This window comes from Coregonus clupeaformis, chromosome 29 (genome assembly GCF_020615455.1).
Source record: "Coregonus clupeaformis isolate EN_2021a chromosome 29, ASM2061545v1, whole genome shotgun sequence".
NCBI classification, from domain to species: domain Eukaryota; kingdom Metazoa; phylum Chordata; class Actinopteri; order Salmoniformes; family Salmonidae; genus Coregonus; species Coregonus clupeaformis.
Window position 1 is genome coordinate 30939064 of NC_059220.1, and position 17668 is coordinate 30956731.

The 17668-nt window shown below is 42.7% G+C and overlaps 1 protein-coding gene across 6 annotated transcripts in view; it reads left to right on the plus strand.

Annotated features, from left to right (window-relative positions):
• The first annotated feature begins 9824 nt into the window (after positions 1-9824).
• Positions 9825-17668, plus strand: part of LOC121545029 (palmitoyltransferase ZDHHC14-like) — a 109463-nt gene continuing 101619 nt past the window's right edge. The window contains exons 1-3 of one of the 6 annotated variants that reach the window (XM_041855367.2): positions 10221-10312; positions 10403-10448; positions 15908-16217. In XM_041855367.2, coding sequence (XP_041711301.1) covers positions 15973-16217 — 245 coding nt within the window. In that variant the 5' untranslated portion in view covers positions 10221-10312; positions 10403-10448; positions 15908-15972. The other 5 variants (XM_041855370.2, XM_041855366.2, XM_041855372.2 and 2 more) reach the window with 5 other exon arrangements.

Sequence of the window (17668 nt, forward strand, 5' to 3'; positions counted from 1 at the left end):
TTTTGGCCGTGGGAGTGAGATTTGTGGAGAGAATGGATCCTTATATTCTTGCTGATCCATATAGGTTGGGTGGAGAAGAGGTTGGGGACTGTTGAGTCGGTGAAAGTAACACAAAGTTGACTCGTGATGATTTATTGTTGAGTGGGATCAGCTGAAATGGAAGATTCCTGGTGTCTGTGACGCCCGCCGTTTGGTTCGACACAGACCCGGTGGAGAGCGTGGTGAAACGGAAAAGACATTGTCTGTCCTGCTGAGTTTTGATGCAGAGTCTCTGCCCGACAAGGTCAAGTTAGGATGTGTTAGTTATCCCGTTAGAGCTTTTGATCCGAAAATACTACAGTGTTTTAGGTTCCAAGCTTATGGTCATGTTGCAGCAGTGTGTAGGAGGGAGATTCCTAGATGTGAGAAGTGTGCAGGAGGACATGAGACAAAGGAATGTGTAGTATCGTGGAGAAAGTTGTGTGTGTAAGCTGTGAGGGTGCCCTTGGGGCTGGAGATCGGAGGTGTCCGGTGAGAGAAAGGCAGGTTGAGGTTGCCAGGGTCAGAGTAGTACAGAAAGTGTCATATGCTGAAGCAGTGAAGAGAGTGGTAGAGGAAGATGGGTACAGGATGGGGGATTCCTGAGACGATTCCTGTGAGTAGGCAGAGATCAATAGAGAGGGATGGGAATAACATGTGCTTCAGTAAGGTGGGTTTCTTAGCATTCATAGCCATGGTTATCAACAGTACTGCAGAAATGGGACATAAGTCACAGAAAATAGAGGTTGTGGTGGCAGTTGCAGAGAAGTACTTGGGCTTGTGAGGTTTTACTGCAGAATATTTGCAGGGGGTGTTGAGTGGTAGTGTTCTATCCTCCCAGACCGTTGGCTGGAGTAGGATTAGATAGGGTTAAATAGTGGAATGGGGTGGTGTTTCTTTGTGAGGGCTAATAGTTGGCAGGGTAATTTTCATTTTCCCCAATGTTGTATTACCGTAATGTAATGTAGGTAGGCCGTGACTGGCCTCACACTTCAGTACAGTAGGTGGCGGTGTATACACCTAAAAGTTGGATGCGATCCGCCAACCCAATCTCAAAGAAGAAGAATAAAAAGAAGAAGGGCTCATAGCTTTCCCTTGGATTCACCTGGTCATGGAAAGAGCAGGTGTTCCTAATGTTTGTACACTCAGTATATACTGTATGTAGCTACGTTTCACTATGAACATAAAATTGTAATTCCAATGTGTTGTGAATGGGAAACCTGTCGAGATATCTTTAAATCAAAAATCAAATTGTATTGGTCACATGTGCAGAAAACAATAGGTGTAGACTTTACCGTGAAATGCTTACTTATGAGCCCATTCCCAACAATGCAGAGTTAAAAAGTAAGACAAATGTTTACCAAATAAAAAAGGAAATAGTAAACACAATAAAATAACAATAACGAGGCTATATACAAGGAGTACCAGTACCGAGTCAATGTGCAGGGGTACGAGGTAGTTGAGGTAATACAGTATGTACATGGAGGTTGGTGGTACCTTAATTGGGGAGGACGAGCTTGTGGTAATGGCTGGAGCGGAATAGGTGGAATGGTATCAAATACGTCAAACACATGGTTTGATGCCATTCCATTTGCTCCGTTCCAGCCATTATTATGAGCCTTCCTCCCCTCAGCAGCCTCCACTGACATGTAGGTAGGGGTAAAAGTGACTAGGCAATCAGGATATATAATAAACAGAGTAGCAGCAGCGTATGTGAAGAGTGTAAAAGTGTGTCTATGTGTGTGTGTGTGTGTGTGTGTGTGTGTGTGTGTGTGTGGGTAGAGTCTAGTGAGTGTGGTTGGATGCCGAGCAGTTGCCATACCAAGCGGTGAAGCTTGAGAGTCCTTTAGGTGCCTTTTGGCAAACTCCAAGCGGGCTGTCATGTGCCTTTTACTGAGGAGTGGCTTCCATCTGGCCACTCTACCATAAAGGCCTGATTGGTGGAGTGCTGCAGAGATGTTTGTCCTTCTGGAAGGTTCTCCCATCTCCACAGAGGACCTCTGGAGCTCCTACAGAGTGATCATCGGGTTCTTGGTCACCTCACTGACCAAGGCCCTTCTCCCCCGATTGCTCAGTTTGGCCGGGCAGCCAGCTCTAGGAAGAGCCTTGATGGTTCTAAACTTCTTCCATTTAAGAATAATGGAGGCCACTGTATTCTTGGGGACCTTCAATGCTGCAGACATTTTTTGGCACCCTTCCCCAGATCTGTGCCTCGACACAATCCTGTCTCGGAGCTCTACGGACAATTCCTTCGACCTCATTGCTTGGTTTTTTGCTCTGACCTACATTGTCAACTGTGGGACATATAGACAGGTGTGTGCCTTTCCAAATCATGTCCAATCAATTGAATTTACTACAGGTCGACTCCAATCAAGTTGTAGAAACATCTCAAGGATGATCAATGGAAACAGGATGCACCTGAGCTCAATTTCGAATCTCATAGCAAAAGGTTTGAATACTTATGTAAATAAGGTATTTCTGTTTTTCTATTTTGAATACATTTGCAAAGAATTCTAAAAACCTTTTTTTATCTTTGTAATTGTGGGATATTGTGTGTAGATTGATGAGGAAAAAAATTAATTCAATACATTTTAGAATAAGGCTGTAACGTAACAAAATATGGAAAAAGTCAAGGGGTCTGAATATTTTACGAATGCACTGTACCTATGTACTGTATGTCCAATGACTCAGGTAAGGAGTTCTCTAAGCCTGCCTGTGAAAGAGGAGCATTGAATGAACAAAGAGATGGTTGTAGGACTGTGGAAATGATTGAGTGAATCAAGCCTGAACCCAAGCATTGTTTAGACTAGGAGATGTGGAGGAGGGCCGTGGTACAAGGGAGTCAATAGCGAGTGAAGATCCCAGGAAAATGACATCACCATGACCAAAGCAGGATCTCAGGATCTTGCATCATCACGTGACGAGGCTGGCATTAGGGGGCATGTCTGACTCTGTGTGCATATCATGGACATGATAGCTCAGTTTGTATAGCATTGCGCCAGGGCAGTGGGTTCGATTCCCAGGACCACCCATATGTAAAATGCATGCACGGATTACTGTAAGTTGTTTGGATAAAAGCATCTGCTACATGGCATATACAGTGCCTGCAGAAAGTATTCACAACCTTTGACTTTTTCCACATTTTGTTGTGTTACAACATGCATTTAAAATGGATTAAATTGAAATGGTGTGTCACTGGCCCACACACAATATCCCATAATGTCACAGTGGAATTATGTTTTTAGAAATTCTGACAAATTAATTAAAAATGAAAAGCTGAAATGTCTTGAGTCAATAAGTATTCAACCCCTTTGTTATGGAAAGCCAAACAAAGTTCAGGAGGACACATTTGCTTAACAAGTCACATAATAAGTTGCATGGACTCACTCTGTGTGCAGTAAAAGTGTTTCACATGATTTTTGAATGATTACCTCATCTCTGTACCCAACACATACAATGATCTGAAAGGTTCCTCAGTTGAGCAGTGAATTTCAAACACAGATTCAACCACAAAGACCAGGGAGGTTTCCAATGCCTCGCAAAGAAGGGCAACTATTGATAGATGGGTAAAAAAAAAAAAGCAGACATTGAAATCCCTTTGAGCATGGTGAAGTTATTAATTACACTTTGGATGGTGTATCAATACACCCAGTCACTAAAAAGATACATGCATCCTTCCGAACTCAGTTGTCGGAGAGGAAGGAAACTGCTCAAGGATTTCACCATGAGACCAACAGTTACAGAGTTTAATGGCTGTAATAGTAGAAAACTGAGGATGAATCAACAACATGGTAGTTACTCCTGTTATGACTCTCTCCTTGGTGAGGATCAAAGGTGCCAGATCAGCTTGGCAAATGGCTGACAGATAGCCAGACCCCCCCTCTCTCCCACAGGAGAGGAGAAGGGGGAGTTGGGCCGGTTTAATGACTTAACAGCCGGTCATAAATAGATTGCAGAAAATGACTCCTTTTGGTCTCTAGTATGGGAAGAAAGACATCTCTTTGTTACAGAGAGACTCTTGCCACCTAAAAACTCTAACGTCAAAAGATTGGACATTGGAACATTATTCCTGACCTCCAAATGTTTGGAATGGTCAGTGGGGATCTAAAGAATAATCATGTCATATTGTTTATTATTTTGGGATGTCATTAAGGATGGTATAAAGAAATAACTGTAACTCGGAAAGTGTACATATTCTATCTATCAAGTTTACATCTAAATGTTGTATAAAATAGAGTGTAAAAGTGTGTCTATGTGTGTGTGTGTGTGTGTGGGGGGGTAGAGTCTAGTGAGTGTGCATAAAGCCAGTGCAAGAGAGTCAGTGCAACAAAAAAAATGATTAAAAAAGATATAAAAAGGGGGTCAATGGAAATAGTCCGGGTAGAAATTTGATTAACTGTTCAGCGGTCTTATGGCTTGGGGGTAGAAGCTGTTCAGGAGCCTTTTGGTCCCAGACTTGCTGCTCCAGTACCGCTTGCTGTGCGGTAGCAGAGAGAACAGTCTATGACTTGGGTGGCTGGAGTCTTTGACAATTTTTAGGGCCTTCCTCTGACACCGCCTGGTATAGAGGTCCTGGATGGCAGGGAGTTCGGCCCCAGTAATGTACGGGGCCGTACGCACTACCCTCTGTAGCGCCTTACGGTTGGATGCCGAGCAGTTGCCATACCAAGCAGTGATGCAGTCAGTCAAGATGCTCTCAGTGGTGCAGCTGTATAACTTTTTGAGGATCTGAGGCATACAGAATGATGCATCAGCTATGTGTACCACTACCCTGAGAGTCGATTGAACTTTTCCATTCTCAGAACCCATTTAAAATGCTTTTAATAGTCACTCTTTTCCACACAAAAAGGAAATAAGGAATCTAAGCCCACTCAGATTCTCATGAAAAACAGGTTCCTGTGCTCTCTCTGAGTCTATTTCTCATCTAAATGTTGTATAAAATATATGAATAAGTATGAGAGTATTTTGGTGAAGATAGGAATGTGATTTTAGTCTTCTAATGTGATAATAGTTTTTCATATAAAATATGCACAGTGACTAGCCACGCCCCGAGTGACATCAGAGAACTTGTCGTCACGATGGAACACCCCTTTTACCCAGAGGGCATAAAAAGCCTTGAAAAACAAAACAACCTTTAGACCAGGAAGCGTGGAGCTGTGCCTACATGGCTTAAAATGGTTAGACCAGAAAGACCAGAAAACATGAGAGTGGCGACTGCACGTTTAGAATGGTTAGAACATTGAATGAGGAAGACCAGCCGACGTGAAGCGCGAGCTGGACGTTACAAATGGTTGACACTCTACAAACCAGAAAACGTGAGACGGTAGTCCATCCGTTTGAAATTGAGAAACTCTGAAACTCTCAATCTCTACACGAGAAGAAGACCACGCACTAGACTTTATCATTTCAGTCTGCAGCTGTACATGTAAAGTTGTCTAGAACTTTCACTAAAGACACAAGTTGGGAAGGACAATCCCTCTCAGACAACCATTGGTACATCTGAAGTATCTAATTCAACGAACACTCCATTCCAAGACAAGCCGAGTCTCCTCCAACACTACTCACTCTGCCCCTACTCAGATGGTAATGTGCCGTCGCAACCTTCGCTCTCTCTCCCGCTACTCTCTCCTCTTCCATCCTATCATCTCTTCCCTCTGCTCAATCCTTCTCCCTCCGATCTCCTGATTCTGCCTTCTTAACCCTCCTCTCCTCCCTTTCTGCATCTTTTGACTCTCTATGTCCCCAATCCTCCCGGCCGGCTCGGTCCTCCCCTCCTGCTCCGTGGCTTGACGACTCATTGCGAGCTCACATGACAGGGCTCCGGGCAGCCGAGTGGAAATGGAGGAAAACTAGACTCCCTGCGGAGCTGTCATCTTTTCACTCCCTCCTCTCTACATTTTCTTCCTCTGTTTTTGCTGCTAAAGCCACTTTCTACCACTAAATTTCAAGCCTCTGCCTCTAACCCTAGGAAGCTCTTTGCCACCTTCACCTCCCTGCTGAATCCTCCTCCCCCCCCCTCCCTCCTCCCTCTCTGTGGATGACTTCGTCAACCATTTTGAAAAGAAGGTTGACGACATCCGATCCTCATTTATTAAGTCAAATGACACCGCTGGTCCTGCTCATCCTGCCCTACCCTATTCATTGACTTCTTTCTCCCCTCTCTCTCCAGATGAAATCTTGCGACTTGTGACGGCAGGCCGCCCAACAACCTGCCGCTTGACCCTATCCCCTCCTCTCTTCTCCAGACCAATCCAGGCACTTGTCATCTCCCGTCTGGATTACTGCAACTCGCTGTTGGCTGGGCTCCCTGCCTGTGCTATTAAACCCCTACAACATATCCAGAACGCTGCAGCCCGTCTGGTGTTCAACCTTCCCAAGTTCTCTCATGTCATCCCGCTCCTCCGCACACTCCACTGGCTTCCAGTTGAAACTCATCTACTACAAAACCATGGTGCTTGCCTACGGAGCTGTGAGGGGAACGGCACCTCCTTACCTTCAGGCTCTGATCAGACCCTACACCCAAACGAGGGCACTACATTCATCCACCTCTGGCCTGCTAGCCCCCCTACCTCTACGGAAGCACAGTTCCCGCTCAGCCCAGTCAAAGCTATTCGCTGCTCTGGCACCCCAATGGTGGAACAAGCTCCCCCACGACGCCAGGACAGCAGAGTCACTGACCACCTTCCGGAGACACTTGAAACCCTACCTCTTTAAGGAATATCTGGAATAGTATAACAGTAATCCGTCTACCCCCCACCTCCCTCCCTCCCCCACCCCCCATTAAAAAAATATAAAATAAATTAATAATTGGGTGGTTGTCCCACTGGCTGTCCTAAGTTGAATGCACCAATTTGTAAGTCGCTCTGGATAAGAGCGTCTGCTAAATGACTTAAATGTAAATGAGTCTCACCGAAGTGGGATAGGACACTCAAACCCTTTTTGAGAAAGTGGTTCAACAGAGAGACGACGATCAAGGACAGCTACGTGTAAATATGCATTGCATTTCTTATCCGAATGAGCGGTGGTTTCCAAATGTAACAACGATACATTTTATCTCTGTCTCTCCCTTTCACTCTCTTTCTATTGACCCCTCCTTCCCCTAACCAATCAGTCATGCTATTGTTAGTCCAGTCCACTAGGGACCTGTTTTCATTGTATTACGTTAGTAATCAGTAACCTATACCATGTGTCTGTGTTAGTATTCTGTGTTATTATTTAGTTAGTTAGTAAATAAATAATTAAGCCAATTTGTGTATTGCTGATTCATCAATTAGGTTAGGGTTCTTGCAGGTTCAAGGATTAAGCATAGTTCAGAATGAGACTGAGGTAATGATTTAATAAGTGACTGTAATCGATATATAACATATATACATCTTCTAAGAGTTTAATTCGGGAGATGGTAACTCGTTAAACAACTTCTTCCATGGTGCCCCAAATTCCTAATGAGTTGATTATTACATGATTAATGTAATCCAGTGACAATTAAACATAGTTAGTTGATTCGATAAATAAGTCATCACATTAATGTAAGTCACGTCACGACACTCCACAACACTAACCTAAATGACAAAGTCAAAAGAAGGAAACCTGTACAGAATAAAAATATTCCAAAACATGCATCCTGTTTGCAATAACGCACTAAAGTAAAAATAAATTATCTTTATGTCCTGAATACAAAGTGTTATGTTTGGGGCAAATCCAACACAACACATCACTGAGTACCACTCTCCATATTTTCAAGCATGGTGGTGGCTGTATCATGTTATGGGTATGCTTGTCATCGTCAAGGACTAGGGAGTTTTTGTTGTTGATAAAAATAAACGGAATAGAGCTAAGCACAGGGAAAATCCTAGAGAACAACCTGGTTCATTCTGCTTTCCAACAGACACTGGGAGACAAATTCAATTTTCAGCAGGACAATAGCCTAAAACACAAAGCCAAATATACACTGGTGTTGCTTACCAAGACGACGTTGAATGTTCCCGAGTGGCCTAGTTACAGTTTTGACTTAAATCGTCTTGAAAATCTATGGCAAGACTGTCTAGCAATGATCAACAACCAACTTGACAAAAAAATTATAATGTGCAAATATTGTACAATCCAGGTGTGCAACGCTCTTAGAGACTTACCTAGAAAGACTCACAGCTGTAATCGCTGCCAAAGGTGATTCTAACATATATTGACTCAGGGGTGTGAATACTTATATGCAAATTAGATTTCTGTATTTAATTTTCAATACATTTGCTAAAACGTCTAAAAACATGTTTTTCACTTGGTCATTATGGGGTATTGTGGGTACGTGGTTAAGGAAGAAAAAAAACATTTTGAATTCAGGCTTTAACACAACAAAATGTGGAATAAGTCAAGGGGTTTGAATACTTTCTGAAGGCACTGTATATATACACATCACATCATTGCATCTATCCCATTATGGCATCTGTGAGAGAACAGGCAGCGCCATTGAGGCCCTCTCTATTTTGAAGTGGTCAATGTTCTTCTTCTAATACTTCTATGAGTAGGCAAACAAACTGAAATGTGCATACTGCCACCTGGAATGTGTTGTTTGAACAGGTATAAAGACAATGTTGACGATTTACTGCCACCTGCAGTTATGGAATGTTTGCTCACGAGTATAATTAATTTGCTCACCCCTCCTGGTGACCTGGATGGAATAATGTGATCCTTCCTTAACCAGAGGAAGAGGCGAAGCGAGAGGATCCACTCCAGTCAGAATCTGTCCAAGCGGGAATACAGCGATAAGCAGACCGATAAATAGACCGCCTGCCTTCCCGCCTTTGGGACAACGACTCCCATTGTTAGGGTGGAGACAAGACCGTCTCGTCATTATATGCCCATAGGAAATCCCGCCCAGTTGACTACTTAAAAATGGTGAAAGTCCTCAATGGCACTGCCCATGCTAAAACGGTCTTTTGGGCACTAGAGTCCTCCATCTATCTATATGGTGCTATTCAGTGGTGTAAAGTACTTAAGTAAAAATACTTTAAAGTACTACTTAAGTAGTTTTTTGGGGGTATCTGTACTTTACTTTACTATTTATATTTTTGACTACTTTTACTTTTACTTCACTACATTCCTAAAGAAAATAATGTACTTTTTACTCCATACATTTTCACTGACACCCAAAAGTACTCGTTACATTTTGAATGCTTAGCAGGACAGGAAAATGGTCCAATTCACACACTCAAGAGAACATCCCTGTTCATCTCTACTGCCTCTTATCTGGGGGACTCCCTAAACACAAATACATTTTTGTAAATTATGTTTAAGTGTAGGAGTGTGCCCCTGGCTAACCGTAAATTAAAAAAAATAAAACAATTGTACCGTCCGGTTTGCTTAATATAAGGAATTTGAAATTATTTATACTTTTACTTTTGATACGTAAGTATATTTTACTTGGTGACTTACTCAAGTAGTATTTTACTTGGTGACTTTAACTTTTACTTGAGTCATTTTCTATTAAGGTATCTTTACTTTTACCCAAGCATGACAATTGGGTACTCTTTCCACCACTGGTGCTATTATATGACAAGTACTCCCCTGTTGACGCAAACATGGTAGTAGACTAGAATTCTGGATCTAACAGGGCCTTATTTTCATCATCTATTGATCATATTGTTCTATTATTGAAGACATTGTTTTTTTTTTTGTATTATTCAAGCATTGGACATTTGTGTTCATTTTCTATCCAGATGTGAAATCAATTAGATAATGGGTTACTAGCTACATTCCCCATAATTCCTGTTGCACAGCTATCCACTGACAAAAAAAGAGGAGGAGCTTTGTGCTCGGTATGTTGTAACGTTTGCTTGTTGCAATGAGCAGCGCAACGTGAGAGGTGGGAATGCTTTCCCTACAATATAGCTAACACAGTGTGTGATATCGATGTTTCAGCAGCCTGTCTGGGAATGGTGTATCGCGCAAAGGAAGGAGTACGTGGCAGAATGATCGGAATATCTCCAGATTTGGGAAAACTGTAGCTAGCTGGAAGCGGCGATCTTTCGTACCGGGCGCGACGACTAGCCAGAGAGCCAGGATGGAACAGCTTGTCTGAACATCCTTCGCGCTGTCTGCTGCGGTTGAAGTGGCGTGGGACCGATGACCCTGCCTATCCGCTGACTTTCCATGAATGAAGCGTTTGGTGTTTTCAGAACAGGGATAAACTTTTTGTAATTCAGAGAGAAAGGATGATATTGGTTTCGACTGTAGTTCGCAACAAACCCGGATACGAGTTCCGAAAAAAGTGGCGTACCAACAGCAGTGTCGACTTTCTTAGGTGAGCTGTCAGATTTCGGTTTCTGTGATGGTATGCCGCCGGTGATGTGACGGTAATGTTTGCTGAATGAAAACGAATGTTGGTTTACAGGAAACGACAGAACACTCAGAAGTTTCCCCCCGGAGTTTCAATACAAGTACGTTACAATGTCGTTCGCTAAGCTAGCTGCTTTTTCTTTTTTGTTGGTAGTTTGCTACAAGCTAACGTTAGCTGTCTATACCTAGCCGTAAAGTACATTTTCCGGGTGATTTTTATGTAACATTAGTTAACGTTTGTTTATTTGGTAATGTTAGGTAGTTAGTTCCGTTAACTAACTACACATTGTTACAGCGGTGTGATATATGAACGCTTCCGTACATCCCGTTACATTAACTAACATTAGTGTAAAACATAGCAGGCAAACTTTCAAATAACCTGTTCTTAGCGATACTTTTTAAGTTCTCGATTCGGGAGAAAAGTGTATCTTATACATGTCCGTGTCCAGTTGCAGGTGGTTCTCCAAAAACCAGAGAATATTCGAGTTAGAAATGCTTCTTGCATGTGTGTAGATCTTTGTTTTGGGCGCACTGTGTGACATGCTGTTATTTACTTCTACACGTTACCGCGTCGCATAGAAACGACTAGTGCCTGCAAAGATGTTGGGAAATGCAAGATCTCTGGAACTAAAATGGCATGGGAACTCCTCACTCGGTGCAAAATGTGGATTTTAATATATTTTTGAATATTCTGTTTTTTGGAGAACCACCTGCAACTGGACATGTATAAGATACACTTTTATCCCGAATCGAGAATGAAGAAAGTATTGCCAAGAACAGGTTAGTTGAAAATGTGCATGCAATGCTTTACACTAGCTAATATATAATGGCTTAAAGGAAAGGTTCACCCATTTTGGATGTTATATTGTGTTTGTGCATCTCTGAGTGATATTCTATCGATTCCCTGGGTCATTTAATGTTTGCATGTGTATCTGAGTTATTGGCGTTCAAGCAGGCAGAAATCCGGCCTGTATGACGTAGCACCGTGTTAAAATCGCTCTCACTACACTGGAAGTTAATAGGAATATGACTTTTAGATTGCGAAAACGTCTATCATACATGTCAAATTTCAATACTGTCCGATGTCATAACTCAGGAGGATGTCTTCTCTCGAATGAGCCATTGATCATAATTTTGCGATAGTCCTACCTCGAGAAATTAATCATTTAACGGAGGGTCTAGCACATTTTTCCTATTAGTCTGCCTCTTTAGTCCAGGGTGCATTGCATGGTGCCATTGCCAGAGATATTATAGAAAGGAGATAAGAATCCAATGAATGAAGGAACGTGTAATGCCCCACCCAGCAGACTGTGGACCAATCATGTTCACGTTGTCATGCTGCGTCACGCGGTTGCTAAGCTAATCGTCACGCAATCCCTTCTCAAAGTCAGTGTATATGTCAAGAAACGTGCCTATTAAGTATGTAATGTCACAATTCCAAAGCTATGCGATACTACAGATGGCAAGTTAATTATCTCACATCTCGGAAAAGATTTGTGATGTTGAACTTCTGGTTGACGAAATTCGTGCTAATGTTATGTTTTTGAGCGAATGCGCAATAGACTCCCATTCACTCCTTGAAGGAGAGCGCTCCTTGTCCCAGAATCGCCCGGAATGCACCGTGCGGCCCATTTACGTAGCATGGGCAACGTTTCCCATCTCCTCAAAAGTATATCCGCCATTGGGAATGTTAGACTCCACTCTGTGAGGCACATTGATCTGCAGGTTGAACATGGTGAGATTGTAGACTCCTAAATTGATAGTGCAGTTTGTTTAGGCGATTTTACAGCTAACTAGCTACGTTACATGCTGATGTTGTCTTTGGTATTGTTGTGTGTAGCTACGTTTGCTAGCTAGCCAGCCAGCCAGTCCATAGAGAGAGCATAGCATTGTGGATTTTGTAGTCGACTTGAGCTGCAACCGATTTCCACAAAGATTTTCCATGGTGCTACCAACCTTATTATAATGCCATATAACACCAAAATGAAACATTTGTTCACAAAAAATATTGTGCTCACCTATTAGTGTTATTTAACACTGTAAATTAAAGGAATTAGTGGTTTTGGGTGGATTTATCCTTTAATGGTAATTGTTAGCTGCTTTTAGCAACTCTAGTATTTACACTAGGGTTGCTGGGAATTAGCTTACAAAAAAAGGAATAAAGGAATTGTCCGCCGGAAACCAGAAGTTTAAATAAAATTCAACTTACTGTGTCGATTGTCTGTAGGCTTGGTCCTTATGCAGGGAGTTTGAGGAAAAAAACATAATGGAACATATAATTCAACAGAATTTCTACACGTGGGTCTGTTGTAGACCCATGCAGTTCCTCAGTAAGGTCAGTTCCTCTCTGCTTACTTACATCATGTCAAAATAAAAGTCCCACACAAGTTCTTGCTTTTTTTGTGCAGTTATGGCGCACGTGCAGGACTTTTATTTTGACATGAGGTAAGCGGAGAGGAACTGGGTCTACAAAAGACCCACGTTTGGAAAGCCTCTTTAATTTATGTTCTATCAGATGTTTTTCTCTATTTCCCCCCTGCATAAGGACCAACCCTATGGACAATCAGCAGAGTAAGCTGACATTTGAATTTTATTTAACTTTTGGCTTCCGGTGGACTATTGTTTTTTTGTAAGCTAATTCCTAGCAACGCTAGTTTCAAGTTTTAATGTCACATGCATAAGTACATTAAAATGCCTTTCTTGCAAGCTCTAGCCCCAACAATGCAGTAATCAATAACAATGTAATACTAAAAATAATAAGGTAGAACAAAAACACATGAGTTATAAGAGGAACACGATTTAAGTAAGTAAGCATACTATATACAGGGTCAGTTCCAGTACCGTATTTACAATGTGTAGGGATACTGGATCGATAGAGGTCGATATGTATAGGGGTAAGGTGACTAGGCATCAGGATATGATAAACAAGAGTAGCAGCAGCGTATATGATTGTATGTGAGTGGGAGTGTGTAGAGTCAATATAAATGTGCATATTATGTGTGTGTGTGAGCAAATGGAGTGAGTGTTTGTATGTGTGTTGGAGTATGTGTGTGTAGGGCCCAGTGAGTGTGCATAGAGAAAGGGCAAAAATAATCAAATATACAGTGGATATAAAAAGTCTACACACCCCTGTTAAGATGGCAGTTTTTTGTGATGTAAAAGCATGAGACAAAGAGAAATCATGTCAGAACTTTTTCCACCTTTTAATGTGACCTATAACGTGAACAATTCAATTAAAAAACAAACTGAAATCTTTGAGGAAAAAAAGAAAAGAAAAAAGAAGCACAACCTGGTTGCATAAGTGTGCACACCCTTAAACTAATACTTTGTTGAAGCGCCTTTTGATTTTATTACAGCACTCAGTCTTTTTGGGTAGGAGTCTATTAGCATGGCACATCTTGACATGGCAATATTTTCCCACTCTTCTTTGCAAAAGCGCTCCAAATCTGTCAGATTGCGAGGACATCTCCTATGCACAGCCCTCTTCAGATCACCCCAGAGATGTTCAATTGGATTCAGGTCTGGGCTCTGGCTGGGCCATTCCAAAACGTTAATCTTCTTCTGGTGAAGCCATGCTTTTGTGGATTTGGATGTGTGCTTTGGGTCGTTATCGTGCTGAAAGGTGAACTTCCTCTTCAGCTTTCTAACGGACGCCTGAAGGTTTTGTGCCAAAATTGCCTGATATTTGGAACTGTTCATAATTCCCTCCACCCTGACTAAGGCCCCAGTTCCAGCTGAAGAAAAACAGCCCCAAAGCATGATGCTGCCACCACCATGCTTCACTGTGGGTATGGTGTTATTTGGGTGACGTGCAGTGTTGTTTTTGCGCCAAACAAACCTTTTGGAATTATGGCCAAAAAGTTCAACCTTGGTTTCATCAGACCATAACACTTTTTCCCACATGCTTTTGGGGGACTTGATGTTTTGTTTTTGCAAACTTCAGCCGGGCTTAGATGTTTTTCTTTGTAAGAAAAGGCTTCCGTCTTGCCACCCTACCCCATAGCCCATTCATATGAAGAATACGGGAGATTGTCACATGTAGCACACAGTCAGTACTTGCCAGAAATTCCTGCAGTTCCTTTAATGTTGCTGTAGGCCTCTTGGAAGCCTCCCTGACCAGTTCTCGTCTTTTCATACATTTTGGAGGGACGTCCAGTTCTTGGTAATGTCTCTGTTGTGCCATATTTTCTCCACTTGATGATGACTGTCTTCACTGTGTTCCATGGTATATGTAATGCTTTGGAAATTATTTTGTACCCTTCTCCTGACTGATATCTTTCAACAATGAGATCCCTCTGATGCCTTGGAAGCTCTCTGCGGACCATGGCTTTTGCTCTGAGATGCAACTAAGAAAATTCCGGAAAATCCTACTAGAACAGCTGAACTTTATTTGTGATTAATCAGTCACTTTAAATGATGGCAGGTGTGTAATGACTTCTATTTAACATGAGTTTGAATGTGATTGGTTAATTCTGAACACAGCCACATCCCCAGTTATAAGAGGGTGTGCACGCTTATGCAACCAGGTTATTGTAAGGTTTGTATTTTTCCCCCTCGAAGATTTCAGTTTGTTTTTCAATTGAATTGTTCACATTATAGGTCACATTAACAGTGGAAAAAGTTCTGACATTAATTACCTTTGTCTCATTCTTTTACATCACAAAAACCTGGCATTTTAACAGGGGTGTGTAGACTTTTTATATCCACTGTAAGATGAACTCCGATAGTCCGTGTAGCCATTTGGTTAGCTATTTAGCAGTCTTATGGCATGGGAATAGAATTTGTTCAGGAGCCTGTTGGTGTCAGACTTGATGCACCGGTACGGCCTGCCGTGTGGAAGCAGAGAGAACAGTCTATGGCTTCGGTGGTTGGAGTCTTTAACGATTTTCCGGGCCTTCCTTTCACACCGCCTGAAATAGCGGTTCTGGATGGCAGGGAGCTGTCCGCACCACTGGGCTGTCCGCACTGGGCTTTCCGCACCACGCTAGTGTGTAAATATTAGCGTTGCTAAAAGCAGCTAGCAGTATGGAAGCATTCACCTATCACCGCCATAACAATGTGTAGCTAGGGCCAAGGAACATTAAACAATTCCTTGCCAGCTTGCTAGCTAGTGAAAAGTTTCAAGTGTGTGAGAAGCTGTCACTTGTAGCTAGCTAGTTATCTTAGTGGTAAAATGTGTAGCCAAGTAGGTCTGGTTGTCATGCTGGAGAAATATGTGTGTGCTGAGATTTAGCTACATAAACTCACCATAGCCCATCATGAGCTCATAAAACCTTAGCTATCTGATAAAACATGACTTCTTAAATGGTAGCTAGCTAGCCTTATAAATCCATTCAACCTCATCAGCAATAAAAACAAATATTTAAAGAAAAAAAGTGATCCTATAATCAGACTGGTCCCTGATCTGTTTGTGTTGTTTTGCCAACTGTTGTTCATTGTCTTTTTAGCATGACAGCAATCATAGGAGTTGACTCGGCTGTAAACACCACCCACAGATCTGGGACCAGGCTATAATCAGATCACTTTCTTTCCAGTAACATAATAGTTGCTTTCATTACAGCGGCGCTTGTGCCCCCTGGTCCTGGACTGCTTCAACTGTTGTGGGATCTTACTGAGTGACCATTGATGCTGCATCTCGGGGTTGCTGAGCCTATGCGAGAGTGCGAGTACAGCCAGATCAGCACTCGCAGCTCGACCCCGATGGAGACTCCATACAAGAAGAGGACCCCAAAGAGGAGGAAGTGGCAAGCCTTCCCAGGGCGGAATAAGTTTTACTGCAATGGGAGGATCATGATGGCCAGGCAGACAGGGGTCTTCTACCTTACCCTTGTCCTCATTCTCGTCACAAGCGGACTCTTCTTCGCTTTTGAGTAAGTAGCTAAAGGTTTTGCCCTTTGATTTTGCCATCCTTTCTTTGGCCATGCCCACTTTGCCTATGAACTGGGCATTGGGGCTGTCTGGAGTTTTGGTGTGCTGTAGCTAACAAAGAGTCAGGGTTGATGGCCCAACCTGTCACTGTTCATTAGCCAGTGGTGGCCTGTATGTGGATGAGACTGTGGCTCTCTCACTCACTGTTCCTCAAGGTGCTCTTTCACCTTGAGCTGTCACATTGAGCAGCATCTCGTCTTGGAGTTGGCAGAGGGTTTAAAGCCTTTTCATTCTGTTAGCTCAGCTCTAATGTTTAATCGTATACATTTTTCTGGAAGTCTCATAGCAATCAATTTGGGGATAGATACTGTAGCGTAGGTAGGTTACTTGTCTTAGCTCTCATGCATCACTCTTACTGACAGCCAGGACAGCCTACTTGATGTCCTTTGCTTCTCGGGTTAGTAATCATGGTAATACTTGTCTAGTTTCTTTTTAAAAGGTGTGGCTGCTCTTGTTTGTCTGTCATCGTCACAGGCTCTGTGGTTGAATGACTGCATCATACGATACGTGTCCATGCATGTAGATTGGGGCGGCAGGTAGCCTGATGGGTAGGAACGTTGGGCCAGTAACCGAAAGGTTGCTGAATCGAATCCCCGAGCTGACAAGGTAAAACCTGTCGTTCTGCCCCAGAGCAAGATCTCTTTGATTCAGAGGGGTTGGGTTAAATGCAGAAGACACATTTCAGTTGAAAGCATTCAGTTGTACAACCGACTAGGTATCCCCTTTCCCTTTCCCTAGATTGCATAAGCCTGAGATGGTCAGTCCTTTCCAAATAAATTAATTTCTGTTTCATTAGCTTATTTGTTCTAGACAACTCCTCCTCTCTCTTGTGGACATACACAGCAACTCACATGTCATCCAAACCCCCATTCATTCTAAACACCGCAGTGAGAAAAAACGATATGACCTCTCTCTGAAGTACCAGATTTCCCCAGCCCGGACTGGTTTACCCTGTTTTTATAAAACTTCTCCAGATCTGTCAGACGTGCTCGTTTTACAAGCATTTCACTGCACCTGCCATAACATCTGCAAATCTGTGTACGCGACCAATACATTTTGATTTGATTTGTTGTGACACATTGTTTATTTCATGTGGTGAAGTGTGGAGCCTGTAAAGCCAGAGAGCTGAGCGGTGTGTTTTACACACTGTCCCACTTCTCCTCTCTCACACTGTCCTTGGATTTATAACACAGTGCCTGCTGCATCTCAGCAGCAGGTCAACCTGTCACCCAGGGGTTGTCCACTGACTCCACCTCATCTATTTTCATCAGTTTGTAAATTGACTCCTAGGTCCCATGGAATACAGGGATGTCTCAGCAGCACTATGCTGGACCAGTCAGTCACTCTCTCCCTGCTAGTCCTCCTGACTAATCACTCCTTGGGGTCCAGTAGT